The sequence below is a fragment of the Apodemus sylvaticus genome, chromosome 4 (assembly GCF_947179515.1).
Source record: "Apodemus sylvaticus chromosome 4, mApoSyl1.1, whole genome shotgun sequence".
In the NCBI taxonomy this organism is placed as follows: domain Eukaryota; kingdom Metazoa; phylum Chordata; class Mammalia; order Rodentia; family Muridae; genus Apodemus; species Apodemus sylvaticus.
Window position 1 is genome coordinate 56,207,638 of NC_067475.1, and position 20,203 is coordinate 56,227,840.

Consider the following 20,203-nt stretch of genomic DNA (forward strand, 5'->3'; position numbering starts at 1 on the left):
AGCCTGGAGTTGCAAATCTGATTCTCAAGGCCTAGAGCTACCAGTCTCTGGGTTTGTAAGTCTAGCCATGACCATCTGGTGTTCTGGGCTACCTTCTGCTTCTAGCCTACTCAAGGTCGTCCCTGTGCTTCTTCTCCAAGTCTTTTCTTAGCCTCAGGGTCTGTCTGCTGCTTCGGTCTATTTCTGCCTTTGCCCTCCGCTGTGTCCAGGGAGGCTGATTTGGGAGTTCAGCAGCATTGGCTCTAGTGTTGCCTTCTGATTGGGTTTTGTCCATGGAGTCCTCACAGGAGGGATGTGTGGGAAAAGGGAAATAGCTTTCAGTGTGCTGCCATGCCCCTTGTGAGATCCCGTAAAAGTATCTTTCATTCACCTTTGGTAATTGCTGTCTCCAAGGCTTACTGCCACTGTCTGCTAACCTAGGCCTAGTCCTGGAAGTTCCTAGTCTCTGTACAATCTTATCTAGGCCTAGAAAGTTTCAGCCACTGAGACTTACTGCTGAATAAGCTCACCCTTTCTAGTTCTTTCTGATCTCTGGCAGGCTGGTTCAACTCAGCTGTTCTGGCTCAAACTCCTCTCCAATCTGGCTGATTCTCTCTCTGCTTCTAACTGTGGCAATCTGTTCTAGTCTCCTGGCTCCTTCTCGCTCTCTCGCTCGCTCTGTCTTTATCTGTGTCCAGCTAGTTTTCTCTTCCACCTGTCTCTGTAAAACTCTCTCAGTAAAATGGCCTCCTTCTTTTCTTCTTTTTTTTCTCTGTGCTGCTCTTTCTTTTTTCTGTGTTCACGATAGTTTGCCTCATCCCATTCCGCCAAGGCTTCCTTTGATTCGTCACTTTGTCTGCCACTCCATTAGACATCACTTTCAAACACTGGTGCCTTCTTGAACAAACTAACTTTACCTTCATTATTTGGGTTAAAAGGGCGTGTCTGTATTTCAGCCAGAGGGATTAAAGGTGTGTGCTAGGGCTGAGCTACACCACAACTAGAAACAGCTTTTTTTTTCTTCTTAAATAAATAACACAATCTCAGAGTTCACAGTGTGATCAAATATCCTGCAACAAGATCCTGGGTTGGTTGTCCTTAGTGGAAGATCTTCTGAAAGGGCATCTTACACGAGCCTTTCCCTGTTCTGTTCTAGGTTGCTTTTTCCTGGGTGATGGCAGTAGCTCTTCCACTGTGATGTCCCCAGCTGCAGGGCCCTGCACTTGTATTTAGCCTATGCAACACCTGCACATTCATGGACAACCCTCATTGGATGGGTTTGATGGTTAAACTTCATTGTCAATTTGACTGGACTTAGAATCCCCTAGGAGAGAGGGCGTGCATGTGTGTGAGGACATTTCCAGAGAGATTTGACAAAGGAGGGAAGACCTACCCTGGATGTGGGAAGCGCCATCCTATGGATGGGGATAGTGGGCTAATAGAGAGGGTGGGGAGAGGAGGAGAAAGGTATGGGAACCACAGTGGTTCCCCCTCTTCTCAGTATGGATTCAGAGCAAGCAGCTGCTTCCTGCTCCGGCTGCTGCTCCATTAGTAGGTACCATGATGGACTGTGTCCTCAAAATGTGAGACAGAAACAAGCCCTTCTTAGGTATTTTGTCATAGCAATGAGGAAGGTTAGCTCTGCTGGGCTCTGTTTCCTGCTGGGACCCAGTGATACATTCTCTTCCTGCATGTGTCACATTGGCAAATATAGCATCCACATCTGCAAAATGTTCCCAGACCAACTCTAAGCACACTCTTCTCCTTCTCACCTGTTCTAGGACCCGGATGCCAGCCAAGTCCATCCATTAGAGCCTCGTCCTACTCTGTCGTGTCTGGGCTCTCTCTATTTCCACCCCGTCTGTGGAAAAGGATGTCAGCTGGCCCAGAATCTCCAGGCTGGACCCTATCCATCTATCTTCTGGCTGAAGGTCTCTTGATATATTTTTTTAATTAACGTTTTCTGCAGTTCTTTATCTCTGTGTTTACCTGTGCGGATGCAAGGATGTCCATGTGGAAGTCAGAGGACATCCTGTGGGAGTCGCTTCCCTCCTTCTACCTTATGGGTTCCCGGGATCCAAAGGTTATCAGGTTTGCAGCTAGCACTTTTTCCTGTCGGGCCATCTCACCATCCCGGTCTCTTAATACACTAATTGCTTCCAGTGTTTCTTCATCCTGCAGTGCAGCGTACAAGCCTCCAGCCTTGTGCCCCCATTTTTCACTTCCAAGCTGCATCCGCATTGCCCACGACACACACTGAGCTGGGCCTGCACCCCACAATTATGACACCTTGATTCTGGATGGGACAATTTCTTCTGTGCCTGCTGAGCGATCTCTGTTCATATTGTTTTTAGAGTTACCTTCTTCCATGACACATTCCTTCTGCTCACCATGGGATTTGATGTCACTCCAACAGATATATTTCCTGGACAGGAGTCTGTTGATCCACCTACCTTCTGGGCTGGGTAGAGTGGACCAGGAGTTGTACCTAAATGCTGATTTCAAAGCTGGTGTTCTTTCAACCACCCTGAACCCGGCTTTCCATGGGGCTACCTATTTCACAGAGGCTACTGAGAAGGTTGTAGAAGGCAACAGTAGGCACTCAATGAATATAGGTATGAATATAGGTATGAATATAGGTATGAATATAGGTATGAATATAGGTATGAATATAGGTATGAATATAGGTATGAATATAGGTATGAATATAGGTAGGGATAGAGGTAGGAATATAGGTATGAATGATTCCAATTCTTGCTTCCAGTGTATCTTCTTGTGCTCTGGCTTCCAGCGTTCAACCTGAAACGATTTCTGGGCATTATGATAGCCAGGGCTCCAGCTGAGATGAAGCTCCTACCGAGAAAGTTGAGGGAGGACAAATTCTCCAGGCTGGGCTGAGTGCATGGATAGGGGACAATGCCTTCCTGCAGTCTTGACTTCCTTGCATTTTTAGTGCAGAATGTGTGTGTGTGTGTATGTGTGTGTATGTATGTATGTGTGTGTGCACGTGCGTGCGTGTGTGTGTGTGTGTGTGTGCATGCATTTGTGTATGTGTATATGTGTGTGTATGTGTGTGTATGTATGTATGTATATGTGTGTGTGTGTATGTGCATGCATGCGTGTGTACGTTTGTGTATGTGTGTGTGTGTGTGTGTCCAACGAGGTGAGGTCTCCTTGCCACTTAATGGACCCATTACAGTTTCCCATGAGAGTAACTGTGCAGGGGAGTTCTGGAACTCTATCACCCAGGGCGGGGCTGGACTAGGGGGCAGGGAATCAGTCTCCTGCTGGTTCTGTTGCTCTTTCTCAGCCTCAGGTCTTTCCTCACTTGACCAGTCCATCAGCCTTGTGCCTCTGGGGCTACACTCCATCCAGGTCCTCTTGGAAGTCAGCCTATATTTTCAAGGGGGTTTGTTTGTTAGGATTTGCACATACCCCCCCCCCCTCATATCCCGTCATTTTAAATGTCCGAGTGTACGCCTTGGTGGCACTGAACACTCTCTTCCCTTTTAGCGGCTGGGCTTCAGCCTTAAGAGAGTGATCCAAGTTGTTTCTTCCCCAGGCCATGGGAGCACAGTCCCTTGGATGCCCAGATCTCCACCTGGATAAACATTTCTGTTCCAACCACCCATTTTGTTGCTAGCCATGAATTTCCTACTGAATTTGTCCTCCCTCAACCAAAGTCTCACAGGAAGCTCTCTCCTGACCATCAAAGTGTGTTGGCTCTGGTTTTAGAAGTGCTCACTTGATCTTAGCTTCTATGGGTCAATAGAGAGTGCTGGACCCATGCCAAACACCACTGAGGCTAGCAAGCACGGGAGCTAGCTTAGCTTTGCATCCCATTTAGTTCTGGCTACGTACAACCCTCTGTTGCAGTAGTGTAATTAGCAGTCTTCACCTGTGTTTATTCCTCTCCCCAAACAAATGACTGAGAACCTCAGGACCCACCCCCAACTCCACCTGTGTCAGGCTATGCGCATTCACATCTCCAAATAATCCGTTCCTCATGCTTTGGGGTGCCTGCTGCAGTAGGGCAAATTCTGCCCTTCAAGTGAACTTTTAGAAAAAGTCACCTATTTGCCACACATGCCTGTGCATAGCTGGACATGATTAAAACCAGATGCACTGTGAGAAGTAGGATGAGTTATGAATAGCCTATCAGGATGAGAAATGAGTATCTGACCTAATCTAGCCATCAGAATAGACAGCCACCCAACGACACCCCTTCATAACCAGCCCCACCTTCCTTTAGACACCATAAAAAGAGAGCCTTGTCTGTAACCTGCTGCCTGGGGCAGGGCACAGCCATTGGTAGGCGAAGGGCCGGAGTCTCACTTGCTGGGAAAAAGAGACTCAAGAGTCAAACTGTGCTGGGAATCGAACTCAGGGCTTCTGGCCTTTGAGGGAAGCACTCAACCAACCCAGCCACCTACCCAGTCCTGATTGTTTTCATCTTTTTTGTTTTGTTATCCTTAGCAGTGCTTTTCCTTAAAACATTCTCTCCAGATAGCTTTAACCCTCTAATGTCTCATGGTGCCGTGGAAGAGAAAGGCCTCCCATTTTCCTCCTCTGATTCATCCAACCGTGGGAAGAAGCCTCTACCCTGAGCACAGACTTTAAACTCTCCACTTGCTGCCGCTTGGGCCAACCCAGCCCATGTGTGCTTGATCGACTTTGATCGAGAGTCCGCACTGGTGCTGGGAATGCAGTCACGCTCATGAGCTCTTTGGGGAAACTACTTAGAGGAGAGGTGGCACTGGACAAAGGAAATGCTGATGTCTGTTGGGAAGAGAGATGTGGGGAATGGGCCCCTGTATACAGTGGCCCTTCTGGGTCCTGGGTGAAAAGATGAACTGGGTTAGACTAGAATAGGAAATAACAGAGCCTACTCCATGTGACAAGGACATACATGATGGCAGGACTCTTTCTGGCAGTCTCTGTGAACATGATGACGCTTATGGGTGTCTGTTGTAACTTATGACCAGGAGAGTCGAAAATGACTGAGCGACAGCCAGCCCCACTTTCCTCTGGGAACACCTTCCCTTTTGTATGGGGGCTGGACCTGAGTAGGAATGCCAACAAGGAATGTGTTCTTCATGATGTTGGGGTGCATTCCTTCTGGACCCTCAGGAGAAGAGGTCAGAAACTTTGTAGCTTGCTGCATTGCTCTCCATTCTCGGTCGCCCACCACTCCTGTGGTGTCTCTCACAGGTGAGTAGGGATTCCTTCCTGAACTTGCAGGCTGGGCCAGTGAGAAGGCTGATTTCCTCTAACACAGAGATGCCTGGGGCATTAAGTGAGCAGAAATGGTGTGTGTGTGTGTGTGTGTGTGTGAGAGAGAGAGAGAGAGAGAGAGAGAGTGTCCGCATGTGCACATGTATGGTGTATATGCATGTGTACGTACATGTGTGTGTTTGTATGCACATGTGGTCACATGTGAATGCATGCATATATGTGTGTGTTAAAGAACTGCTCCTAGAAAGTTTTAAAAGGCCACACAGTCAAAGAGACCTTATCGCATGTGGTGGCAGGGACCTGATACAGATGTCAGGATGCTGATTAGCTAAGTTAGTTAAGACCCTACTGCACCCAGCCGTAGAGCTGCTGAAGGTGCGGACAGACAAACAGATGGGATCCCGACATAAGGTAGCTCTGGATTATGAATGAATCCTAAATCCAATGGCAAGTGCCCTTATGATAAAGAGCAGAGCAGTGGCCCATGGGAAAGACAGAACTGAGGTAACAGAGACGCTGCTGCAAAGGTGAGGAGCTACAGGTGTTGTTGCCGGCAAGGACACCTTCTTCCCATGAGGCTGTAGGCCACCTTGATTTTAGATATCAGGCCTCTTGGCTTGTATAAAGAATAAATTTATGGCCTAACAGTGGTGACACACACACCTTTAATCTTAGCACTAGGGAGGCAGAGGCAGAGGCAGAGGCAGAGGCAGAGGCAGAGGCAGAGGCAGAGGCAGAGGCAGAGGCAGAGGCAGAGGCAGAGGCAGAGGCAGAGGCAGAGGAAGAGGCAGAGGCAGGCAGATCTTTCTGAGTTCTAGGCCAGTCAGGGCCACATGCAGAAACTCATCTAAAAACAAAACTAACCAACCAAACACCAAAAAGAAAAAAAAATAGAGTTCTGCCTCTTAAGTCATTAAATTATTATGACAAACAGAGGAAACCAACCCAGACCCCAAGGGTATCTGTGTTCATCCTCCCTTCCCTCTAGGATGCTGTTAAACAAAGGACAAGAAAGCCAGGCCCGACCAGTGGAAGGGCAGTAAAAGCCATCTCCTTTACAGGCTGTCTAAGAAGAAAGCTTTTCTGAAGGAATTTGAATAGCTGCTAACCTCCCTCCTGGGAAAAGAACTGGTTTCCACACTGTACCACAGTGAATCAACCCAGGGGAGCCTCTGAAAATTAGCTATGGTTTCTGGCCGCCCAGTTTCCCCACTTAAGGACAGAACAGAGGGATTAGTAGCTAGATCACATTTAATCAAGTTGCCAGAAGCTACACAGGGAGTACTTCTCTGTCTGTCTGTCTGTCTGTCTGTCTGTCTGTCTGCCTGCCTGCTTGTCTGTCTCTGTCAGCTTTGCTTATGACCTGTCCTGGGTGAACAGGATAAGCTACACCAGCCCTAGTTTAACACAGGAGGGTCCCTGCTATGAGGGAAGGGTGGTCCCCACAGTACCCAGCCTCCTGAGTCCTGCTGTGGTGTTCACTGTGCAGCCAAGTGAGTGAGCGTTCTGCTTCCTTCAAGCTGAGGACACTATATGGTGATCTCGAAGCTTCTTCTGGCTGAAGCATTTTGGGATTTGGAGATGAGAGTTCATGCTGATGTGATGGAAACCAAGGGCCACAAACAACACAAATCCAGGGACAGGGATCATGGCTCACACCTCTGGGGGGACATTCTGAGCCCTCCTTACACTTGTTTTCTTTGGTCCAAGTTCTAGCTGTACAGAAGCAGTACCAGGTAAGCCTGCCTAGGAGTCCTGACGTGGGTTCTCTCAGGCAGCACTAAAAGGTGGAAATATTTCCCAACTGCTTTTCTTCTTTGGCCTCTAGTGTTAAGTATCTTCCCACTAGGCTGAGAGTTATTGGAGTCATTGGAGACTGACTGAAGTTCTCTTGTGGTCAACAAGAATTCTTGGCCACTATTGAGATGTGCATGTGCATGTGTGTATGTGTGTGTGTGTGTGTGTGTGTGAGAGAGAGAGAGAGAGAGAGAGAGAGAGAGAGAGAGAGAGAGAGAGAGGGAGAGAGAGAGAGAACATGCTAGCACACATGTGGACATGCATGGGGAGGCCCACGGGTCAATTACTCTCTATCACACTTTTTGGGAGAGAGTCCCTGGAGTGTGAGCTTGTCACTTTGGCTAGGCTGGCCAGCCAGCAAACCACAGGGATCCTCCTGTTTGTGCCTTCGCACTTCTGGGGTTGCAGGTGTGCTCTGAGCCCATTTAAAAACACTGGAGCAAGTGATCTGAATTCACGTGTTCTGTTGCTGTGGAAAGTTCATTATCTACTGCGTCATTTCCTTAGCCCCAAACCCTGCTTTAAAACACTATTTGTGGGCCAGAGAGATGGCTCAGTGGTTAAGAGCATTGGATGCCCTTCCAGAGGTCCTGAGTTCGATTCCTACCAACCACATGGTAGCTCACAACCATCTGTGATGGGATCCAATGCCCTCTTCTGGTATATCTGAAGAAAGCTACAGTGTATTCATATACATTAGATAAATCTTTAAAAAGGGGGCTGGAGAGATGTCTCAGTGGTTAAGAGCACTGACTGCTCTTCCAGAGGTCCTGAGTTGAATTCTTAGCAACCACATGGTGACTCAAAACCATCTGTAATGGAATCTGATGCCCTCTTCTGGTGTGTCTGAAGACAGTTACAGTGTACTCATCATAATAAATAAATAAATAAATAAACAAAATCTTTAAAACAAATCTTAAAAAAACAATTATCTAACTATTTGTATTTTTGTAGTGTGTGTGTGTGTGTGTGTGTGTGTGTGTGTGAAGACAACTCTTGAGAAGTAGGTTCTTTTGTTCCATTGTGAGTTCTAGAGATCAAACTCAGACCACTAGACTGTGTTGCCTCTCTAGATTCTCAACACTACTTTCAGAGATGGTCAGATACACTGGTTGAGGTGTGTGTGTAGAAACAGAGGTGGCTCAGCGATTAAGATCATATTCTCCTCTTGCAGAAAATCTGGGTTTGATTCACAGCATTCACATGACAGTAAACAATAGCCTATAACTCCAGTTGTAGGGGATCTATGAAATCTAACACATTCTTTTGGTCTCCATGGGTACTCTATACATGTGACACACAGATATGCATGCAGGCACAATACCTACACACATACAATTTAAATTAAACTGGGCTTGGTGGCTCATGCCTTTAATCCCAGGCCTTGGGAAACAGAGGCAGGCAGATCTCTGTGAGTCTGAAGGCAGTGTGGTCAACATAGTGAGTTCCAGGACAGCCAGGGCTAAAGACTTTGCCTTTTAAAAAGGAATTAGTTAAAAAAATATTCACAGTTTGAAATGACATAAGGACCTACCTTTTTTGAAAACTACCCATTCAGTCACTGCAGTGTCCAACACTTTGGGGGAGCTAGGGCTGTTTATAGAGAGAAAAGATGACTTGTTTACATTCACACCACCAGTAAGGGGCTGGACCAAGACAGAAACTTGGTGCTTGAATCCTGGTCAGCATTGGAGTTGGGGAACAGGATATGGAAAGATCAGGGATGTTAGGACGGTCCAGCGAGGAGCTGAAGAAGTTTCATCTTGTTGAAAGGTGAATGTTATGGTAGAAAGAGATAAAGCCGAAAGGATATTCTGGCCATGTAGCTCAAAACCAGAGGCTTGATTTGGGGGCATGTGCTCAGGACCTGGGGTTGATATCGAGGTCAGTGGGGAGTCCATGAGACATCTGCCTTCAGGGAGGTGAGGACAGATCTCCAGGCTTCTAGGAGGATGGATGGCAGAGGATCTAGACTGAGGGGTGGTCCAATTGGGGACCACCCCTTGGCAGCAGTGAAGATGGAAAATGAAGAGGCCGTGGCGGTCACGTGATGAGCTCAGTGACTAAGGGCTGCAGGGAAATTCAGGAGTCTAGGAAATCCACCTGCCAGCGTCTGTGGGACGCTAATCAAGCAGATGAGACGTGGCACCTGGCAAACAGGGCTGGCATTTGCCTGAGAACTTTCTGTCTGCATCTGGGAGTCTGGCCTTGCAGAGGCAGGGCTGAGAACTAGTTACATTGTTGTAGTTACACAGTTACATTGTATACTTAAGAGCTTTCCACAAGAATGGAGCAACACTTAGGGAAAAGCCCTTGGCCTGGCTGTCCACAGAGATCTGACTTCAGAAGGCGTGATCCTCATTGGGAAGCTCTGTGCTCTGATTCTGGGCTTTGTTCTTGGACACGGAGCTCCATCCTGTTTCTCAAGACACCCAGCAATTCAATGAGTTTCTTAAGGGCCTCATTAAACTTCCTCTCCATTTAAACAAGCCAGGCTGTGTTCTGTTATTCACAATTATGAGCCCTGAGAATGCGCTTAGGAGGGCAGATGGAAAGAGGTGCCAGGGGACAGGGGTTTATTAGAGGTGTCAGAGAGGTACCAACACGGGGCGATGTCCAAGAGGCTGCTGGCCAAGTGCCTAGGAACACAGACTTGAGATCATTAGCACGATGGGGGCTGTGGTGCTTTGGGATGAATTTGCAACCTCAGGAAAGTCATTTAATGGGTGGAAGGAAGCATAGGAGAGTTCAGAGAGAACCAGGGAACCTAGAGGAAATGCTAGTGTGAGAGGAGAGAGGAGGCACTCATGTCGAGGGCACAAGAGGCAGAGCAAGGGAGGAGATGGTGAAGATGGTACTTTAGGCATTAACAAGGTGAAGGGTGACGCAGGCAGCTGTCTGGGTGATGGGAGCAAGAAGGCTGGCATAGGTCCAGGAGAGAATGGGAAGGGGAAGCAGAGCCTGTTCTGTCTAGAAATCCATTGAGCAAAGATACAAGGAAGAAGTGCCAGGAACAGGACAGAAACCACACAGCACCCACTGGCTCAGGAAGAGTTGCATGGTCTGCTCCTGAGGTGTGGGCTGGGTGGGGACAAGCAGGAGGCAGTCTAGGTTGCTAGGAGGCAGTCCAGGTTGCCAGGAAGCAGTCCAGGTTGCTAGGTGGTGACAAGCAGGAGGCAGTCCAGGTTGCTAGGAGGCAGTCCAGGTTGCTAGGAGGCAGTCCAGGTTGCTAGGTGGTGACAAGCAGGAGGCAGTCCAGGTTGCTAGATTTCTCATCTGTAGGAAATTGATGCTCTTTAATACTACTGCAATTCTGTCTCCTCTTTACCTATTTCAGTTGTAGAATAAAAAAGACTTGCAGTTATTTTGAAGCTCAGATAGTTTGTGGTGTGAAAATTACATGGGTGGGGACTCTGGTTCTAAGGACTAAAGGGTACTTGATCCCTAGTTTTTTTGAAATCTAGGGAGTGCTAAAGATAAGATTATGGGACCATGAGTTGTACAAAGGCTGGGGAGCTCAGGGACCAGGGCTGGATCTACCTGACTCGTATTTTTCAAGGCCTCTCCATGTAGATGCTATATCCTATCACAGTCTCAAAGTTTGTGTTTTCTCTAAATCTTATGTTGGAACCAAATCCTCGACGGGAGAGGCTAGAGACATGGATCCTTTGGGTAGTGATTTAGTTAGGAGGATGGAGCCTTCAGAAATGGGTTCATGTCCTTAGAAAGATGCTGGACAGCTTGCAGTGAGGAGGGAGGGGCCGTGAAGCTGAGTGGGCCCTCACTTGGCACTGAGTGGGCCCTCACTTGGCACTGGATTTGCCAGCACCCCGATTTTGAGCTCCCTAGAGTCCATGATTATGAGCAGTAGCTTTCTGTTGTCTATTGACCACACAGTCAGAGGTATTTTGTTGTAGCTGTAGGTCTTATTAAGATACCCGGCAACTCTCAGTCCCTATTCTGTCTGGTCTCTGTCTGGTTCCTTTTTGGAAATAACTGGCTCCCCCCACCTGCCTCCCATTACTTCTTTTCTTCTTGACAATGTATTTTTTTAAAATTATTTGTTTATTTTATGAGTATGCTGTAACTGTCTTCAGTCACACCAGAGGAGGGCATCTGATCCCATTACAGATGGTTGTGAGCCACCATGTGGTTGCTGGGAATTGAACTCAGGACCTCTGGAAGAACAGTCAGTGCTCTTAACTGCTGAGTCATCTCTCCAGCCCCTAACATTTTCTTCCTTGTGTAGTTCCAGATTCTCTCCGATGGCCAGCCTGAGTTCATGATCCTATATACAATAATCCAAGTCCTTTTTTCCTTCTCTTTAAATTTACAGTGTTTACCTCAGGAGTTCTTGCTATTTTGTACCACGAGTCAAAGCTTATGGCCTGTTCTGGTTTAATGGTTTTAGATGTACAAAGTAATATTAAAAAGGAATTCAGTTATATTGAAATACAGTTATCAAAAGTATCTATTAAAACATGTTTGTAATGTGGCAGTGGGTAAGATTTTTTATTAACGTGTCAGGAACTTAGAAATGGTCTGACAGACACCACAATTTCCATGTAGTGATGGGCAGAAGGGATATTTGAGTTGTTAGTAGCAGTAGTAATGCTATTAAAATCATTGTATTTTTCCTCGGTGATAAAATCATAGATTCTATGAATCATTTTGTAGGTTTTAGCCTAAAATTAAAATGGAAAAAAACCCCATAAAAATTCAGTTAGAAGTTAGTGAAAATAAACACCTTTTTTCCCTCTTTTCTGAAGTTCATCATAAGGAATTAGGGGACAACTGCTCCAGGTTAAGAACTCAAGGCTGGATGCTGGAGTTCCCTTTATTCTGTTGTTAATTTCTTTCTTTTTCTGTTTTTTGTTTGTTTGTTTTTTGTTTGTATGTTTTGTTTTTCGAGACAGGGTTTCTCTGTGTAGCCCTGGCTGTCCTGGAACTCACTCTGTAGACCAGGCTGGCCTCTAACTCAGAAATCCACCTGCCTCTGCCTCCCAAGTGCTGAAATTGAAGGCATGTGCCACACTGCCCCACATTGTTGCTAATGTCTTATCTTCTTTTCTAAAATGTATCACAGCCACCTCACTATAAGGAACCAATAACAGAGGTGATACATTGTAAGACATGTTATGCAAGACAGGGCCCAGTTCAGGCTGAAGAAGCAAGGCCCATGAAGGAAGACTCATTGTTTTGGAAAACCAGTGACTATGACCTCCAGACCATCTCAGGAGCCTAAACCAAGTCAGGGTTTATTCTTGCCAATCCTGTGGCCAGACATGCACCAGGTACACCACACACTCATATTCTCTCTCTCTCTCTCTCTCTCTCTCTCTCTCTCTCTCTCTCTCTCTCTCTCTCTCTCTCTCTCTCTCCTTCCCTCCCTCCCCCCTCCTCTCCCCTCCCTCCACCCCTCTTCGATCTGCACATGTACAAATGGCTTTCTCCCACAAGTCCTCTTCTGTATGTTGTCTGCTGCCCACAAGCTCCTACCATGTCTGCAGAAGTGAAGAGATCTGCTAACGGTTTGTCCTGCACACCTTCTCCAGGTGCTTGGCTTGCTTCTCTCAGAAGGGAACCCATATTTTTATACATAGCACGTCCCATTGTCCACAGAGCCACCCTGATCGTGCCAAGAGGGTTTACTCTTGGTGCATTTGATCCTGTGCCCAGCAGCTCCTGGTCCTGACACAGGGGAGGGTCTCAGTGAATGCTTGCCTAATTGAATTTCTGAAGAACGGAGCAATGCCAGCCCATAAGCTGCCAGGGTCTCTTCTGGGAGTGCCAGTCACCAGCTGTCACTCACGCCCAGCTAGTTAAGCTGGCTTTTCTTCAAGCACTGCCATCTAAGAGGAAGAAAAATGCTTTCAGCCAGTGCTGCTGCTTTATAAGATTTCCTGGTTACAGTTTCCTCGTGGTAATTGTGTGTTCTGGGAAGGAACCAGGGAGGGTGGTGAGAACAAGCCCTTAGAAAACGGGCTCTGAGGATTAGTGATGCTCTCAAAGTCATGACTCCAGCAAGTAGCTTGGTTCAACAGTCAGTGTGTCTGTCTGTGGGGCTCTGGCTCGCAGCCACGAGGTCCAGCCCCACTGGGATCTTTCTCTCACTGTTTATGGATGCCTGCTGACGTTTGCATGTGAGAACCCTATTTCCACAAAATGCCTTGAGGAAATGGCATTGTGGGCTAGTCTGTTTGAGGAGTACCACAGGCCGCTTCCTGTGCCACCATGACAGACCCCGGAGAGTTCTACAGAAAGAAACTCGCCAGGTTGGTGCACTCGGTGTTTCCCAAATCTCTGACAGTGGAAAACAACTGTCCATGTAATACTGCAGATTGAGTACCTTGTCTCTGAAATCCTTGGGTGTCCCAGGTTTGAGGGTCCCCCCCACTCCCACCGCAGATCTGAATATTTGCATATACACAATGGTATATCTTAGGTGGGGCTTGAGTCTAAACTTGAATTCTGTCTGTTTCATGATCACCTTACACACATACCTAAAGGCAATTTCCTATAGTATTTTAAATAGTTTTGTGCGTGCAACAAGGTTATAAGGTGTAGAATTTTGAGTGGGTCACATTATGTCAGAAAGTTCTCTATTTTGGAGACATCTAAATATTAGATTTTTGGGCCAGAGATGCTTACCCCACATTAACATACAAACAAACACTCCCTGGAAAACACTAGCTCTTATTATGTGGAGAGAAGACGATGGCCCAGTAAGGGATCCACTGGTGTGCCTCTCTGGTTTGTCTGTAGTAGCGAAAGCTGGAGGGCTTCCCTCCAACAAGAAGGGCTATGCGCAGGGTCCCCTTCCCATCAGCTATCTGAACTTGAACATAAGGCCACCCTCATGGCCAGTGTGGCCTGAGTTCACTTCTCTACAGGTGCTGCCAGGGTGGAACCCGGGCGCTTTCTTATCTCCAGGTCCTCCTCCAGGTAAACAGTCAAGGGGCATTTCCTGCTTGTATTAGGTACCTTGTCATGGCTGTCAAAGGCTTAATTTTGGCTCAGAGATTGAGTGTCCAGCCCATCACGACAGGGAGGTCAAGGTGGCAGGAACAGGGCTTGGCAAGTAGCACGGCATCTGTAGCCAGGGGTATGGGCAGATGACTGACTGCTGGTGCCCGGTCACTGTGGGCAGATGACTGACTGCTGGTGCCGGGTCACTGTTTCATTAGTCTGAGCCCGTAGCTCAGGGGATAGAGCTCACAGTCACGGTAGATCTTTCTGCCTCACTTTCTTTTTGCTGGAAATACCCTCATAGGCATACCCAGAGGTGTGTTACCATAGTGATTCTGAATCCAATCAATTAGACATCAAAGATTAACCAGCACACAGGTGTCTGTCCAGGGCTTATGAGAGAGCAGCCCCACCTGTGTATCTGTGAGAAGCATCGACACCACAGATGCAGTTTCTGTCTCCATATTGGGAATTTTAACCTTTCAAAGTTCAGCAACCTACACCACCTCACCCTCTGTCTTCTCAACTACCTCTGTGTTGAATCCAGGGTAAATGCTCACATAACGCTTGATAGCTTAAGTATGAGAGTTTAAGCACTTCTGTGGGCTGCATGGCTCAGTGTGGGTAAGGAAAGAAAATCAATGTTGCAAATCTCTTAATTCATCACTAAAGCCATCCTCCTGGCCCAAGCAGCAAAGAATGATGGAGAGACAGAAACGGATATCAAGTGACTCACACACAACTGTTTGAAGTGTGGTGCTCTTGGAAGAGTTAGAGCAACTGTCAAGGTCCCCGATGCATCCATTTGTATCCGTTCTGACGGTGATGGGATGCTGTTGGAGATTCAGGTCTCATCTTCCGCCTCTGAGCTCATCTGAATAATGCCGGTGCTGGGAGGACGAGAGAGATGAGGCAGTTAGAGGCAGCCCTGGATCCGACTATATAAATCCGAAGGAGATAGGGCAGGACAGCTCGGCCTTCTCAGCTTGTCTAGTGCAAGGCGGTGCAGGAGGCCGTGCGCGGCACCAGAGCGGACAGTGTTTGTCTTCGCCCCAAGTGATCATGAGAGTAGTTGTGCAAGTCTTCATCATGCTCCTCCTAGCAACTGTGTCCGACTGTGCGGTGATCACAGGGGTAAGTTTCAAGCATTCTCCATGGACCTGGCTTGGGGGCCAAGATCGGGGTTCTGCGTAGAGCGTGTACAGAGAACTGCAAAGGCTCTGCTCCAAATCATCTAAAGCAAAGGGACTTTGGAGGCAGTCACTGCCTGGGAGTGGGGTTGCCTGTGACTTCGGATGGCTAGACCTCACTCTGGCAGGCAGAGTTGGCCTTTGAGAAGTTGTGGGTAAATAGAATACCATTTTTAATACATTAGGAGGGCACTGGGATTTTGACATTGAGTCTTTAGTAAAATGGAGATTCTTTGGTGTGCACCATAGGAAATTTCTTTACAGGTCAGATTGTGCCCCTTCCTCAGCCCCATTTGTCCTGTGTGCACCTCGGTTTTCATCTGTGTCTGATTCACTTGTCCGTGCTAGCTCACAAGCATGCTGTGACCTCAGGGCAGCCATCACACAGGGTCCCTTCTCGGTTCCACTTTGGCTATTAGAACGGATGCTTAAACTCCCCCTTTCACTCATTAGTGGCCTCCCAGGGGGAGATGGGTGGCACCACCATTGGCAGACTGCACCCCAAGCATGTTAACCTTGAAGCAGAGGCTCAGACCAGGGGCACCAAGTACATCACTCAGAGCATGGCGTCCTCTCAGATGTCCTACTGCACCTGTGCTCCTGTCATGTAGGTACACGCTGTGTCATAGGCTGAGCTAACTACCAACCAAAGCACAGTGCTTCTCCTAAGAGCTCACCAGGTAAAGGTCAGGAAGAAAGGAAGAGTTCTTATTTCAACTTCCTCCAAGGTAAGTGTGGAGTGATGCCAGCCAGTTCCCAGAACTGGATAAATTTTAATTTTCACAACCTCGGTTGCAAAGGAAAGAGACTCCATTCAATGTAACACACAGGGCAAGTGACTGACAAAAGCCGTCAAGAAGACCAGGGCTCAGACCCAGGAGAGAAGTTAGGATTGCCTCACACAGTGAGGGATGGGGGTACTCAGAGCACCCAATGTCACAGTGTCACCAAGCCAGCGCCAACATCTATTCCAGAGTGGCAACAGGTAGAGAGGCCTAGGGGAGGTGAGGCATCTGTTAATAAGAATCCAGAGACAGAAGGTCAGGTCAGTCACAGGGGTAAGCGAATGACTAGATGAGCAGCAGCAGAACAGTGGACTGAGGGGAAGGGAGGCCGGCATGCCTAGCCGCCCTCCATTTCCCATATCCTTTTGATGTTCCTCATCTGACTCTCAGGAGTCACCTCCTGACCTCTCCACCTTCCATTGCTCCTTAGTGAGAGTCCAGCTGTAGGGACCAACCTCCCAGCATGCCATGCCTACCGTTGTCGTTGTCGGGGAGAAGAGTCCACCTGGGGCCCACGTCCCCCCTACCCCCTACCGTTCTCAGGGGGCTGGCTTGGGCGTGAGAAGCAGCCCTGCTGAGCTAGAGATTAGCTGCTAATGACTGCCACCTGCACCTTCTCTGGGTGATGAAAAGATTTGGTTTCTGCTTCCTTCCTCATCCTTTCAGATAGAAAGGTTGGAGCTTCCAGGCCCTGTCACGTCCCGTGCTGGCAGCCTGAAGGTCTTCTGTGGCCTGCTACTGGAGAATAACCAATAAAAACTCAGCTCTGAAGCCACTCGGCCTCTGGGTAGTGGCCAGGTCCACAGGTTCTTCATGAGGCCCTACTTGCTTTCCTGACCCTGGCTTCAGCGCAAAGTTAGCTTGTTTGAAACTTTCTTCCATGACCTGGTAACCCAGTAGGTCCAAGAAGCCCAACCTAGAAGGATGCATCCATGTCAGGGATCCAGGGAGGACAGCAGAGAAGGGGTGGGGGCGGGGAATAACTGTCCACCAGGCTTCTGTGGGTTACCGGATGAGAGACACACAGAGAGGCAGCTTGGAATGGACGCTGGAGGACAAAGGACAATAAAAGTTCAGCAGCGAACAACCAGGGGCTTGGACCACGAAGGAGCCTCCCTCCGTCACCACAGAGTTCTAATTCATCACATTCTACCAGTGTCAATTGGGATTAGAAAAGCTATGCCTTCCAACACAGGGTCTCCCGGGGAACAGGCACAGGGACTGCCTCACCACTGAGCAGGAAGGGTTCCCCAGACTGAAGTCTGGTACTCTGCTGAGTCCGAGTGTCCCTCCCAAGAGACAAGCAGTGGCATTAGACACAGGCCAAGGTGTCCTGTTGATCTGAGGCGCGTAGTCGCCCCCTTCGGATCCTGATCCGGATCGGATTCTTCCTTTGGGTGACACTAACGGGTTGGCCCTTTCTCTCCGGTAGGCCTGTGAACGAGACATCCAGTGTGGGGCCGGCACCTGCTGTGCTATCAGCCTGTGGCTGCGGGGCCTGCGGTTGTGTACCCCCCTGGGGCGGGAAGGAGAGGAGTGCCACCCAGGAAGCCACAAGGTACTGTGCTGGCATTCGATGGGCCTGCGTGTGAATGGGCGTGGGCTCAGCAGACAGGGATCCTGGGGCCAGTGTAGAGCCAGGAGTCTGCAGCTTCTGAGGGCGAAACGGGGAAGGTTAAAACTGCTTCCTCCACAGTGGATCTGGCCTCTGATGAAGGAAGGCCAGCAAGCAGCTCCAGGCGGCTGCCTCACATAGACCTGCGGATGTTGTTTGGATACCGGTTCCGGTGCTGACACCAACCACCTGCACCCTTCTAGACAGGCTGCAGGAACACGGTCATAATTTGACTTTTAAAGTATTCCCAGCTTTTGTTAGCAAACTGAGGAATGTCAGATCACGTGGCTCGCTCCAGGCACAGTCCACACAACTGGGACTAGAACTGAGTTCTCTGAAGTCAACCATGGTCCTAGCTCATTGGAGTGGGGGTACTGCCTCCTTGGTTTTGATGGCAATGGTATTAGAATGGCAATATCAATCAGACAGGCTGCTGGTCCTTCAGACTGGCCACTCTCAGATCTTTATCTGTTGTGTTCAATGTGTCTGCACAATACACCAAAGGGAGCAGGTTAGCTGTCCCCAAAGCGAATTCCTTTGCTTTTAGGAATGAGGTCTCTTCAAGCACACAAAATGGCTTCCTATACAAAGCTGTAGCTAGAGCAACATACACTGTAAGAGGGACTCCCTCTTCTACGCCACAGGCAGCTAGCTCTTGGCCTGTTTCTAGTCCCGAGGGCACAGGACAGCCAAGAGGGTCTTGCCCTTGGTAGGGCTAGATGACATAGCCACGGCCTGTAGCCTTTGGAGTATGCGGCCACTATGGGGCGGGAACCTTGTGGGCAGGGCCTACAGCCACATTCGGTTCCCCTTAGCGGTCTTTCAAGCTTGTGCTGGCTTGGCTGCAGTGCTCCTCTGGGGTCAGAGAATTTTCCAGCAACCCCTCTCCCAATGCCCCTCCAGCCATTGATTTGTTTTAAGCTCAGGAAGCTGCAAGCTGAGTCATTGCTTCATCCTCATTGCCTTGGGCTGTGGGAGACGGTTCAGCATGAATCGGAGTCCCCACAGGGACAGCAGCATTAATAAAAAACGAACGCTGGGTGCTTCTTACACGCCTTTTTTCCACAATGAGTTTTCAGTTAATATATAGTCCCAGCCACATGTGGTAGGTGCTATTAGCCCATTTTAAAGATGATAAAGTCAAAACATGGTGAGGGAAAATAGGTAGTCAGTTATCACAAGTCTGGTAAACAGCAGGTCTGGGATTTGAACCCATGTACTCTGGTGCTGGACCTAGTCTCCTTATTGCTCTATTTAAACCCCACTGGGGACTGGTGATGTGACAGAGCAGGTAAAGGGACTTCCTATGACAACATGACGACCTGAGGTCGATCCCTGGGACACATACATGCCAAGGAACCGTCTTCACAAGCTGTCCTATGATCCCCACAGGCCTGCACACCCCACTATGCCTTCACACACATATGACAACACGTATATTAAAAAAATAACTTTTCAAAACTTGAGGAAACCTTGTGTGTTCAGCAGTGCTCTTTGATGTGAACTGGTGGATAGAGGGGGTATTTGTCACTTCACAGCTCTACCTAAGAACCTGACCACAGAGCTGAGGACACTCCAGGGTAAGCAGAGGGGTTCACTCAGCAGGGGCGGGAGGTGTCTGCACGCGTGCGAGAGCATGCACACAGGCCCACAGACATTCTGAGGGTGGGGCTTTAGCCTTGTGTTCAAATCCTGGCTCCTCCACAAACCACCTGTGTGACGTGGACATATCATTGAGTCAAGGTGAATACAGTCCCCATTATTGTTGGTGGACAGGGGACATTTGCAGGCCTTTCCTGTGACTAACGCACTACCCCCTTCTCTCTCAGATCCCCTTCTTTAGGAAACGCCAACACCATACCTGCCCTTGCTCACCCAGACTGCTGTGCTCCAGGTTTCCGGACGGCAGGTACCGCTGCTCCCGGGACTTGAAGAATGTCAACTTTTAGTTTGTCTGGACTCTGTCTGGATCCCTACCGGGTGACCTCCCTTCCTATCTGTGTGACTTAGTTCCCTGCAACTTCTCCACTCCCCATCATGTCTGTGTATGTGCAGACAAGCAGACCTTCCCCGCCCCCCACCCCCCATAGTCCGCCAGGCGACATAGAGGAGTTTGTGAACAGCCTGGACTTCCTGGCTCAGACTGCCTGAAGTTGTGACATTGGGACGCTCCTCAGTGTCTCTTCCTGCATGTGCCCTCTGTCCTAAACCACACCCTCCTGGACACCCACCCGTGGGTGCATCACCAGCTCACAGGACCTGTGATCAACCTTTCCCCCCGACTTTTCTTTTATTGACTAGTTCCTTATTTTAGGACTGTAAGTCCAAAGTCACCGTCTTAGTCAGGGCTTCTATTCCTGCACAAACATCATGACCAAGAAGCAAATTTGGGAGGAAAGGGTTTATTGAGCTTACATTTCCACATTGCAGTTCATCACTAAAGGAAGTCAGGACTGGAACTCAAGCAGGTCAGGAAGCAGGAGCTGATGCAGAGGCCATGGAGGGATGCTGCTTACTGGCTTGCTTCCCTTGGCTTGCTCAGCCTGCTCTCTTATAGAACCCAAGAGCACCAGCCCAAAGATGGCACCACCCACAAGGGGCCCTTCCCCCTTGATCACTAATTGAGAAAATAC

General features: G+C 48.6%; 1 protein-coding gene and 1 long non-coding RNA gene across 3 annotated transcripts; one reads left to right on the forward strand and one right to left on the reverse strand.

Annotated features, from left to right (window-relative positions):
- Positions 1–8,254: 8,254 nt before the first annotated feature.
- Positions 8,255–17,456, reverse strand: LOC127682831 (uncharacterized). Of its 2 annotated transcripts, none has more exons than XR_007977433.1 (3): positions 17,186–17,456; positions 14,717–14,870; positions 8,255–10,287 (listed from the first exon to the last, which is right to left on the reverse strand). It is a non-coding gene; the product is annotated as an uncharacterized LOC127682831 (long non-coding RNA). The 2 variants fall into 2 exon arrangements; XR_007977434.1 differs by lacking the exon at positions 8,255–10,287 and adding an exon at positions 12,621–12,863.
- On the forward strand, positions 15,043–19,519 carry Prok1 (prokineticin 1). Its single transcript, XM_052179497.1, has 3 exons — positions 15,043–15,114; positions 17,388–17,513; positions 19,400–19,519. The coding sequence occupies exons 1-3, from the start codon at positions 15,043–15,045 to the stop codon at positions 19,517–19,519; spliced, it is 318 nt and encodes a 105-aa protein (XP_052035457.1).
- The last annotated feature ends 684 nt before the right edge of the window (positions 19,520–20,203 follow it).